Source organism: Cyclopterus lumpus, chromosome 1, assembly GCF_009769545.1.
Source record: "Cyclopterus lumpus isolate fCycLum1 chromosome 1, fCycLum1.pri, whole genome shotgun sequence".
Taxonomy (NCBI): domain Eukaryota; kingdom Metazoa; phylum Chordata; class Actinopteri; order Perciformes; family Cyclopteridae; genus Cyclopterus; species Cyclopterus lumpus.
The window spans coordinates 13443923-13456448 of record NC_046966.1 but is presented as its reverse complement, the minus strand read 5'-3'; the positions used below and the strand labels follow the sequence as shown (position 1 = coordinate 13456448).

The 12526-nt window shown below is 42.5% G+C and overlaps 1 protein-coding gene across 1 annotated transcript; it reads left to right on the top strand.

The window, feature by feature from the left end:
• Nucleotides 1–4499: 4499 nt before the first annotated feature.
• rtn4rl2a (reticulon 4 receptor-like 2 a) lies at nt 4500–8275 on the top strand. The gene is made up of 4 exons (XM_034543620.1): nt 4500–4856; nt 5339–5565; nt 5705–5938; nt 6152–8275. Exons 1-4 carry the CDS (start codon nt 4799–4801, stop codon nt 7004–7006), a joined length of 1374 nt encoding a protein of 457 aa, XP_034399511.1. The 5' UTR covers nt 4500–4798; the 3' UTR covers nt 7007–8275.
• The last annotated feature ends 4251 nt before the right edge of the window (nt 8276–12526 follow it).

Genomic DNA, 12526 nt, shown 5'->3' with positions numbered 1-12526 from the left:
TAGTGATCTTTCCAGCCCTGATAGCACTTTGTAGTTGAACTTTATTGAAGAAATTGTACTTTCTCGATTCTTGTTGTTCTGAGTTTGTACTCATGGTTGAATGCACTTATTGTAAGTCGCTTTGGATAAAAGCGTCAGCTAAATGACATGTAATGTATGAGAAGCAGGACTGAATGATGACTGGAGGAGCTGGTGGAGGAGCTGAAATGACAATTGACATCAACAGAGAGGAGAACCTGTTTAAAAGTTTGTGTTGTTAAATGTAGCTAAAACAACTCTCGACTAAGACTGCTGTGATATAGACCCTGAGTCAGTCTGCATCTCCCATCTTTAAGATCAATACACAGTGTCTGCCCAGCATAAAGGAGAAAAATAGTTTTTCTGTAATCAAACACAATTATGTTTTCAATCAATGCTACTCAGTTAAATGCATTGTCTGTATCCTTCAGACTTCACAATCACATTGAATGCTCTTAATGATATGATCTTGAAGATTGACCATTGAAAAGACATGATGTGACATGCATCCATGCCTGGAATCAAACCAAGTGAATGGTTTCCGCTTCCTTGTGACATTGTTATTGCTTCCGTAGCAAGATACATATATATATACCGGTATATATACTTTTGTTTATTTTCCCATGTTTTCAGGTCAATTTCAGTTAGAAATTGTACACCTTATAAAGTGAGTGAGAGATCCATACGTTGATAAAGAGATGGAGAGAGAGAGAGTGTGGCAAGAGCTGTGAGAGGACACTGAGCACATAAGCTACGGAAATATGAGTGAGCGAGTGAGTGGGGGATGGAGGAGGAGGAGAAGGAGGGAGAGTGGACAATATTGATCTGAACACATGCTAACACATATGGCTGAGTGTTATACAATGCTTCTGCTGGTGATGAAAGAGGAGGACAGGAAGTTGAATTGGCCAAAGAAAGCAGAGTGAGTTCACTCATTAGTCTGCTTTCAGATTAACCCCTGATGACACCATCTCCATCCAGAGCCACAGAAGACACAATACAACCGTTTTTGTCAAGTTTACCTTGTGGTCATCTGGGCATAATTCAGCATTCTCTTGCTAACTGCCTGGTGTTGTTTTAATTAGTTGTTTTGGTCATGTGACACAGCCAGGTCATAGTTCAAAGATTACAATCAGGAAATGCTAGAGTTGTTGCATGGTCAGTTTGCAGATCCACCTTATCCTTTCCTTCCTCTTTATATACGTTTTATATAAGTTATATTTATACCAATATATCATTAAAATGTTTCTCTTAGTGAATCATTGTAAAACACTGTGAAAGTGCTGATAAATATAATAACATAAAAGTGATGACCTCATCCCTAAATGGCTGTCAAGCATATTAGAAACTGGTTGCCTTATAAGAAGAAAATACTTAATTACAGTGCCCATTCTCTTCCCATTGTTCGGCAGACTGTGTGCCAGTGTGTGGAAAGAAAGCAGCAGTATATGGTTAAGCGGAAGTGGTGACGCCAAGGGACACAACGAATGAAAGACACTGGCAGGAAAGGGAGAGAGCATATTAAGACAAAGAGAAATGCGATGTAGGAGAGGGGAGATGAGCGGACGAATAGCACGAGCGTCTTGGTTGGTGACAATTGGAACGACTCTGAAAGATGCTGCTGCCTCTGTAAGGGCATTTGTGAGAAATAAATGGGCCGTGCCAATCATAAATGTGTCACACAATATGACAGGCTTGGTCACCTTCCAGAAGTACATGTCCTGGTTTGCTTTGTCTCACTGGTTATGTGCGGGACACTACTCTGCCTTTGGCTGTTTACTTCAGAGTATGTCTGTCAAGTATTTTACTGCATGCATGTCACGCTGTCTGTTGTCCTCCTGTCTTTCTTGTACCTTCTCATTAATGACGTCCCATGGGACGCAAATACACGGAGCGTCTGAGTTGTGTTTTGTGTTCACTAATGAGATAAACCGTGAACCATATAAAACCCATTCCCCCTCACCGAGTGACCTTATTAAGGTAAGCACATGTTTTCAAGCCAATGCGAATTGTGCAAAAGGGAGCTGCAGTTCAATAACAGGAAGATATTACCTTTTATTTAATAGCTTTATCCCAGGACAGAGAACAGAGGGATGTGTGTTGTTACCTTGGCAACAGACACACCTCCACTATAGTATTCCATCACCCATACTAACATGCTCTCCCACCTGCTTTCAGTGTTGATGATGTTAATGCCACGCAGGACAGAATTGCACATTTCAGGTTGTTTCACAACACACACAGAGAAAGATAACAACACTGTGCGGTAGTTGGTGCAGTGACGCACTCCCCAGTTGGTAACAGATAAAGACAGATGTGCAGATGGACAGGCAGGCAGATGTGCAGAAGTGGGTGTTGGCCCAGGGAAGCCTCTGTTTTTTTCCTGTGTGGGGGTTACACAAACGCGACATAGCGATCATCACACTCATTGAGGAGACAGTGCCTACACGGTACCGCAAACCTGCTGTGTGGGTGACTGGCACAACACTGATTGACTGACACTCAGTGGTGGCATTTAGACAAATGTGTGCCTCAGCAGGCAGGAATGCAAGCACACACACTTGCACTTGCAGATGGTACTGTGGGTGTGTGTGAAGGGGAGGCCTGTGAGGTGTTGATCCCGGATGGCCAGTGGGCACCAAAGCTCGTCCACAAGTCCAGATAAGGACAAAGCAGGAGGTGTGAGGGAACAACAACACACACCGTGTAATGGATCTCCTCAATTACTCATTTGTTTATGATGCCTGTGGCTCAGTTGGCTTCATGCAAAATGAAGCTTGTGTCTACATGTGTGTCTGACATGTGACAATTTCTTCCCTCATATACTTGTCTGTTGAGCCACCTGTGTTACAGTATTATGAATGGGGGCACTTCTAATGTCTCTACCTCATCGTGACTCTCATTCTGAGCAGCATTCCACATTTATTTTTATTCCAAGGTTGACTATGCTATTTTTCTCTTCTTAGTGTTGCTTGTCTACTGTTAAACTAACTAAATGCTCTTAAGAAACTGCCATATAATACAGACAATATGTACAGCTCTTAGCTCATGGCAAAATCAGTTCTTAAAGGAAAACAGGAGAGCAAACAAGTGTAACTCAAAGAGCACCATTTTAGAAAGGCCTCAAAAGCGGATGTCATCTTAGCTTCCCCAAGACTCTTCAACTAATTATTTCTCAGATCCTATTCTATACTTCATTCTAGCCGGTATAATGTAGCTGCAGTTGCTCTTGTTGGTCCTTTGCATTTTTGTATTTAGAGCAATACTGATTATGGGTCACTGGATAATAGAACGATTGCACAAGAGAGATGGAAACATCTACAATACATTAGGTTTGCCAATAATACAAACTTGTTTGTTTATTTATTAACTCAACTTGAGGCTTTACAGTGTTGTTGTATTAAACTAAAGTGTTTCTAATATTTTGAATTCCATCATTATTTACAATGATGGAAGAGTAAATTTTTAGAAATACATAATGTAAGCACCGTGCCACAATCCGCGCTTCAAATTTAAATCATATTTTTAAGGGTCAATACATTTGAATGTTTCATAAAGGTATAATAACAGGGCTGTTGCTTTACATTACAGTGTTCAAGGGTTTCACTCGTTAAAGTAGCGAAGTACTTCACATATATTCGATCAACAAAAAGGCAAATGACAAAGTTGTATTTATCACACTGTATCATTGTCACATTTGATGCTATCTTGCTGTCAGCTTGTGGTTTAACACAAGCAATGGCAGCTTGAGGCACAGACACACAACAAAACAGACTTGAAGTGCTGTGCATCTGTTGGGTTTTGCTGTCTTTCTGCTTTCTGGTTTAATTACTAGCCCCTTTTTATAAACCCTATTTATAAACGTAATTAACATTAGTTGGACACATGCAATAAACCCATTTTATGGCAGCCCCATTTACGTCTACAGATTTTGTTAAAAGTGATCCACATCTAATTATATTATAAAAAATAAAAGCACATTTCCATCTGACCACTCTTGCCTTTTAGCCACTCATATCTCATCATCAAATACATTATCTCAGGAGCTATAATTGTACAAACAGCATAACTGGACCATGTCGTATTTAACCTCAACAACAAATACTACTCAATCACGGTTGATGAGTGACTCTTTTCTGGCACATAATTTTCCCTTGCAGTTGACTCATAATTCGGGGGCATCCTGCTTTCCACAGGCAGAACCATCTAGGTCCATTTTCTGTATCTTTCTGTCTGGCTGCAGTGCGCCGGAAGCTGGCCATAACAGTCTCTGAGAGAGCCAGCCAGGAAACGAGCTGTGCGCTCTTCTCCTACCCGTTCTCCGCTCCTCCACAGAGTCATCACCAGGCACCATGCCTTGTACCCCCCCCCCCCGCCCCCCTCACCCCTCCCTTCACTGTTTCTACTTTCACTCTCTCACCCTCCCTCCTTCTTGTTCCTATGTGCGTCGAGAAAGTCTCCTCCTCTCATAGTCTGAGCGCACGTCTCCAACCAGTCTTTACGCGCGTACAACCTCTCCAAGAGAATTCCCTACGGTGGGCCCTCCCCTTTCCGTTTTTTTTGCCGCCCTCCTTCATTCATGACCCTGGATTGATGACGTAGGAAATTCCTCGGTGCCCACTGCCGTAGGCAACAACGGGATGCTTGAGTATATATGAGACACTGGTAGCCACAAACCAGCACACTCTCAGTCGCTCCGACTCGGGAACCAGTGCATCAGCGAAGATAGCAGGCTTTACTTCGCCCTCGTAGGCTAACTCGCTTTGGTCTTTGGTTCAGGATGGACTCCTCTTCGATTTCTCGAAGCCGACGATGCTCCATCATACGCAACTGCAAAAGTAAGTTTGTCTCTATCTTCTTTGGTTTTCGCTACAGACATAGCGCTACTGTAATGCTGCTTTCCATAACTTTTGTAACAATTTGTAAGTTTTTAAATAACATTGAATATTAATACATGAATGGATGGATGATACAACTTAGAAAGAAAAAACATGTACGACTTAAATGATTGAATGTGAAGTGGAATATAACAGGGATTTTGTATTAACGCAAAGAAAGAGCTGCTAAGTTTTGACACTTGTGATTATGCTTTGTGTAGAGGTCGGTGCGTAACGCCGATGCGTAAACTTAACTTATTGTATAAACACAAAGCTGTAAAGTGTAGACAGCCGAGATTGAATTCCAACCAAAAATACCAGTGCAGTAGTCGCAAATGTACACGGGTTTACACCCAGTATGTCGGCGTAATGCATGTTGACGGAGGATTTCAGTCCCATGGACAGCTCCCGCTCACCTCTCTCCCCCTTCTGCTCTCCTTTAGGCGGTCTCTCCCTCTGGCTGGTGGTGTTGCTGGTCCTCGGCAAGCCAAGTCCGGCATCGGCGTGCCCGCACTTGTGTGTGTGCTACCCGACGCCCATGACCGTGAGCTGCCAGGCGCAGAACTTCACTACCGTCCCGGTCGGAGTGCCCTATGAGTCGCAGCGCGTATTCCTCCAGAACAACCGGATCACCGAGCTTAGAGTTGGCTCTTTTGGCTTTGGGACTCAGGTAAGAGAGAGTTTGGAAAATGACTTTTACTGGAATGGAGGATTTTTTATAAATATACCTTTGAAATGTTCCACGTTTACGGTTACTATCCATTGAGAAGAATAATCACCGTTCAAGTCTTGTGTTTATTTGGCATCAGGTCCTGTGGCTGTTCGCCAACAACATAACGTGGATTGAGGCAGGGTCATTTAGTGAGCTGAGAGACTTGGAGGAATTGGATTTGGGGGATAATCCCAGCCTCCGCAGGTTGGAGGGGGGAGCCTTCCGTGGACTAGAGAAGCTCCAGAGCCTCCACATGCACCGCTGTCGACTTACTGCCCTGCCCCATGACATCTTCCACAAGCTTTACAGCCTGCAGTTTCTTTACCTGCAGGTAGGGGCGCTGGAGAGACATACAAAGCATGCAGATAACTCTGACACACACGTACACACACACACACACACACACACACACACACACACACACACACACACACACACACACACACACACACACACACACTATCATCATCATCCAGTTACAAATATTACAAATTCCAGCGTGTTTTTTTTCTTCTCATGCTAATCCCCCTTGCTCCTTCCTCAGGAGAATAATCTTCACTTCCTGCAGGACGACATCTTTTCTGACCTCATCAACCTGAGCCAGCTTTTCCTGCATGGCAACCGTATCCGCACCCTGTCAGAGAATGTGTTCCGCGGACTGGTCAATCTCGACCGCCTTCTCTTACACGACAACCGCATCAGGCAGGTGAATCGTCGCGCCTTTCGTGACCTCGGCCGCCTGACCATGCTCTTTCTCTTCAATAACTCCCTGGCTGAGCTACCAAGCCAGACCCTGAGGGACACTCAGGGCATTGAGTTCCTTCGCCTTAACGCCAATCCCTGGTCCTGTGGCTGCGAGGCCCGCGCCCTGTGGGAGTGGTTCCGCGAGGCCCGTGTATCTTCATCGGAAGTGATCTGCGCCTCTCCTTCCACCCGCCGTAGCCAGGACCTCCGCTTCCTTCGTGAGATGGACTTCGCCCTCTGCCCCCTGCCAGACCCTGGCTCCATCGGCGGCTCCACCACCACCACCTTCAGCACCAAAACCCGCTGGTGGTTCCACAAGAACAAGCCCCAGTCATCAACAAAAGGTCTCTTTGAAAAATCCTCAGAGACTGTCAAAGCTGGTTTGTACGGGAAAGGCCCATCCACAACCACCTCAGTAGTCAAGTATGAGTTGGGGGAGGAAGAGCTGGCACTGCCCAAACTCGACGCTGAAGAGTACTGGGTAAACTACGGCAATGAGGACTCAGGTGTCACCCTGCGATGCGTTGAGCTCGACTGTCCACCTGAGTTCGACATGCCTCCATCTTCCTCCTCTCCCTCATCCTCCTCACCCTCTTTCCTCACACTACTAGCCCTTTTTGTTTTAAGCCTCAACCTTCACCTTTTATTTGGCTGAACTCTTAGTACCACATCAATTCCCCTTCCAGCCTGTTTTAAAGGCTTTGAGGATACCTGTTAGACTGTACACCCCCTTTGCCCGCTTTGCTGTAAGCCATTCCTCAAGACACAGCAAGGGAGATAGGGGGACGGTTAGATTCTGAATCTACCACCTACAGGGCTTAACACTTTTCAGGGCTGATAAGAACTCTTCAGCTAAGATCATATATATCGACAATACTCTACAGGTATGGCTTTCTGTGTCTCACCTGTATGGTGTCACGTTATGGTTCCCTGTAATCAGGGCTACGAGGGTGGAGTCCATTACTAATGTCAGTGCAATTTAATAGCAGTTGTGAATGATGTTGTCAATTTTGTCATCTCAACTTAGTTGAGATGACAATAGTTATAACTGCTATTGCTATTAGTGCATCCAATTAACTGGCTGCTAATACGATTGATGTTAGAATCAGTGCACAGTAATGACAATACTGTAACCACTTAAAGTGTCATGTATATAGGTATGTATTTTTGTGATATTTGATATCTGTGGTCCACTACAATCACTTTCATCTTCATCCAGGAGAGGAGGGTAGTGCTTCTACAGGACAGAGCACAGTGAGGTTAATGTTGAGACCGAAGAGAAGACAATATGCTGTGAGGCTGGGAGGGAGGGAGAAGAAAAAGAGCAATGCAGGAAGGACATCTACGAAGAAGGAAGGGAGGTAAGCATAACGGCAGGGAGAGAAAAGGGAAGGGTTATTTCAAGAACTAGGATTAGAATGAGGAAGAGAGAAAAGGAGGGAGGAGGGGGACAGTGTTCATGCAGCAATAAGAAAAGAGGCAGTTAGAATACAGCGGGGCACTGAAAGGACAGGGCTGGCAGTAGAAGCGACAACTTGCAGGAGATAAGTAATAAATCCACTCGTCCGTGGTGGTCCGATCATCCATCTCGCAAACACCACACCATCTGTAAATGTGGTGTCGTGTGAGACCACAGGGAAAGAATGCTTCCTTTCAGGAAGCCAGAGATTTCTTTTATTTTTTGATGTCTTTCTGTGACATTGATATACTGTGTAAATAATGTTGACTTGGATGCAAATGAAGATCTTGATAAAAAAATACTTGATACAAAAACATCCTGAATCATGCTTTTCTTTGGGGCAATATTTGCAGAATTTACTTTAGAAAATGATTTACTGTTCTTTACATGGCAAATTTGGGGTTGAAAGCAAAAGAAAACAAATGTGGGACAAAACAACAAAAGAAAACCCCCAAAAAAACAAAAGTAGCAGATTATCCGCGTATGACCAAACCGGGACTACTGGCCACATGGACCTGATGTCACAGTTAGAGGTGCACAGAATGGCTCTTGCTGTGAGTGTCTTTGTGTGTCTGTATGAATGGATTAACAAGCTGGTTTCTCTGCAAAAGGCAAATACGTCAGTAAGTTTGTCACTCCACTGACTCAACGGTGGGCGATGCCAGATGGATAGACGTGGTGGAACTTGGCTGATTTGTAAATACACTAAGAGAGCAATTAAAGAGTCTGGTGACTGTCAGAGTCGGAGAGAACAGCAGTGAAGACTGAAACACTGCCATGCAGACAGAATGATGGAGATAATGTGAAGCGCTATGGAGTGGGCTTAAAAGCAGTGGCGGCTGGTGGAATTTTCTTTTTGATAGGTCCATCCAATCAATTTCAGCAAACATCCCAGTATGATTCAATGCAAAAAAAATATCAAACACGCATTTCTACTTTGTAATTAAATATGTAACATTTATTCCAACACTGACACAATAAGGACATCTTATTCATACAATTCAGTATATTAATTATATCATATAATAATAAAGGAAGTGCAGGAAAAGCATATATTTTATTCTATTTTACAAATATTACTGGGTATATTCCATATCTCCAAAACACAAATATTGACAATTTATAAATATAATTAATATTATTATTATAATTTTTAAATGAAATATTTTTTATTATTTTTTGGCTCAAAGTGGGTGGGGCCAAGCCCCTTGGCCCTCTATTGGCCAGCCACCACTGCTTAAAAGTCAAACTTAGCAGGGAACTAAGTAATGCTGATACTGCAAAAATAAGGAGTAGAAATGTTCTGAGCGATGGAGCATCATCAATTATGTGAAAAAATGGAGAAGGAAGTTACCAAATATAGGCATCCGCTCTCTCCTTCAGCAGTGTTATTAATCACGCCTTCTTCAGAGCATGTTCCCACAATGCATTTTAAGACGCAAGATACAGAAGGTGTGCTGATGTATGGCAACTCCTTTTCTTTTTTCTTCTTCTATATGCACTGAGTGGCCTCAGATAGAGGGCCACAGATAGGGTGGAAGGAGAGAAGGAGAGGGTCCCAATAGAGGTGACAACCGTAAGGCAGAGATGTAGTCGGAGTATAAGAGTAGGAGGTAATTTTAAACACACACACACACACACACACACTCACACACACAATCTTTTTACTCTATCTGATTTAGAGAAAAAAAAACGACTGCCTCTTTGAAATTTGATTAGGGAAATAGAGATAATCTGTGTTATCTCGCTGTTTCTTATTGAGTTTTGTGGAGAAGGTCCAACTGAGCTCAGGTGCTCTTCCATGGCCATGACAGTGAGGTTGCTGTCAGATGACCAAAGTATATCATTTGTTTCAATGTTCAATTCATGTTTTGTATATAAGAAAGAAGTAATACTTCTTTAAAATAGATTGGCTTATTTGTTAAATGTTTTTACTGGAAAAGAAAAGAAAATGTAATTGACAGATGCAGCATGAAAAAATAATAAATTCATACTTGTTTACAAAATGTGTATTTGTAGCCGTTTCAGTCTTGGCTTTTGTCCAGTGAAAGCAATCAAAGCACACACACACACACACAAACACACACACACACACACACACACACACACACACACACACACACACACACACACACACACACACACACACGCAAATGCATGAACACACATGTGTCATTGTGTAAGTCCTCCAGGCATTTGTCCAGCTTTCTCAACTGTGAAACTGTTGAGCTGAGGATAAAACAGGAAGTGTGGAGATGAAAACTGCACGAGCAGTGTAAAATTCCTGACCATTCACCGAGATTTAGAGCACAGTGACCCTGCAACACCTGCTCTTGCCAACTATAAGTGTAATTAAATAATAATGACTGAACATCACAAGTTTTTTTTATAAAAAAATAAATAAATACAGATCCACACTATGCGCCAACATCTTGTGTACATATGATTATCTCTGCCTAAAAGTAAAGAGAACCCTGATTACAACTTCCATTGAGTTATGCACATGAAACACACATTGTTGTACTCTAATGGGCACATATGTAAATCATAAAGGTTGTTGTCTGTTGTAATCATCATTCTGGTACTCAAGAGATCCCTTCTTGACGCGATTCCAATGTAAGTAAAGGGGGAAAAAAATCCACTTATCCTCATTCTGTGCAAAAATGCATTCAAGAATTCAGCTGGAGCTAATATGAGGTTTATGCAGTCTGAGTTATTCAATAAAGTGGGTACTTCTGGTGGTGGACCTGACCAGTGTTGCTATCCTTAGAGTCATGGAGCTGGCATGTCTTAAAACTCCACAGCTAATTGTAACAATATCCAGGTTTTCACAGACTATTTATTCAGTTAAAAGGAGTTATAGAGAATTTTTTCTTGTTATTACTGATATTTTCAGTTAATTTAGCAGTTAACAAGTAACATTTTATGTTGTTGTTGTTATGGGAACTTTGCATCCTGCACAGAGTGAAGGCAGAGGAAGATATATGCTTATCACAAAATAAAAAGAAGAACATGTTATAAAATTATGGGACCAGATCCTTACTAATTTTCACTCTGTCAAACAGTATGTCTGTACCAGACTTCACTCTCAGCAGACGGACAGCAAAGCAAACTGAAAGCTGTTACATACAAAAGTCACAAGCACACACACACACAAACACGCACACACACACACAAACACGCACACACACGCACGCACACACGCACGCACACACACGCACGCACACACACACACACGCACGCACGCACGCACGCACGCACGCACGCACGCACACACATACACACATGCACACACACAAACACGCACGCACGCTCGCACGCACGCACGCACGCACGCACACACACACGCACACACGCACACACACACAGATAACACTGTGTGGCATGGAGCTCACAGCTTGTCATGCCTATATAAGGATGAAACAAGCATATCAGTCAGTCTCCAAGCTTTGGTTTGGCAGAAAAATTCCATGACGCACCTTCTTCATCGAGTACATAGAAACTATTCCATTGGACAAATTCAATGTCACTCAACCACCCGACACCCGACACTCGCTGGCAGGATGTGAACATATCTGTTGAAGCTATAGTATGTTGAATACATGAATAATAATGATTCCCAGTTTATTCATGAGAATAAACAGAGAGCACAACAGAGATGGGGAGGGGGCTGGTTGCTGCGAGCTTGTTCAAATGCGTCACTACTTTGTCACAACTTGCCTCCAACCTCTTTATTTTTTTCTCTCACTCCCTTACACACACACACACACACACACACACACACACACACACACATACACACGCACGCACACACACATACACACACACACACACACACACACACACACACACACACACACACACACATACACACACACACACACACACACACACATTCACAACCATGCAAACAAGTTCTCACTCCCTCATGCACATACACAATCTGCATGTTGTTCACCCTATTATGTATTCAGGAGTTGATTTTTTTAAATCCTCTCAGACTCTTAATTAATCTCTTTCACTTTGTGTCACCAGCCTCTGAGGTCTTGCTTTCACACATACCCTGTTTTCTAAAGCGCCCTTGACGTCATGTCTGCTCTCCACTATCTTTTCAATTTCTCTTTCTAACATATATCCTCCGCCGACAAGCTCTTCTGATTCATTGATTTTCATTCACTAATTCAAAGAGGAAAGTAGATATGTGTCACTTCTATCCACCCATTTGTCATTTGCTTGTTCGGTTGGTTAAACTCTATGATCAGTTTTTAAATGTGTTTTTACTCATGTTTTCTTTTTAAATTATTGACATAATTCCATTGCAATTTCCTAAAAAAATAGCCCTTAGTGCACACATCCTTTTAATTGTTCTCATTTTGTTCTTCTTCAAAGTTAGAAGGAATCAAAGTACATTCCATCTAAAAGAGATGAGAACAGAGGTTGGTGCTGCAACAATTAAACATAAGATAAATACTTTTGATGTGGTGTGCAGCGATGAAGCACTGTCATAGTTGGTGCACGTTATTTTTTACTTATGTAGGTGAATGGATACACATAAGAACATATGGACACATAAACAAGGGGCAGATACATTTAAAAACAAACACATGATCCATACAATGCAACAATACAATACAAAAAGCATCTTACATGCTATTCAGCCCTATCCTATAGATTAAAATCTAAAATAGCCTAAAATAAATCAGAAATAGCTCCTTA

Coding starts and splice junctions, on each gene's coding strand:
- rtn4rl2a (XM_034543620.1), top strand. CDS start 4,799: ATGGACTCCTCTTCGATTTCTCGAAGCCGACGATGCTCCATCATACGC. Junction 4,857..5,338: donor CATCATACGCAACTGCAAAA/GTAAGTTTGTCT, acceptor GCTCTCCTTTAG/GCGGTCTCTCCCTCTGGCTG. Junction 5,566..5,704: donor CTTTTGGCTTTGGGACTCAG/GTAAGAGAGAGT, acceptor ATTTGGCATCAG/GTCCTGTGGCTGTTCGCCAA.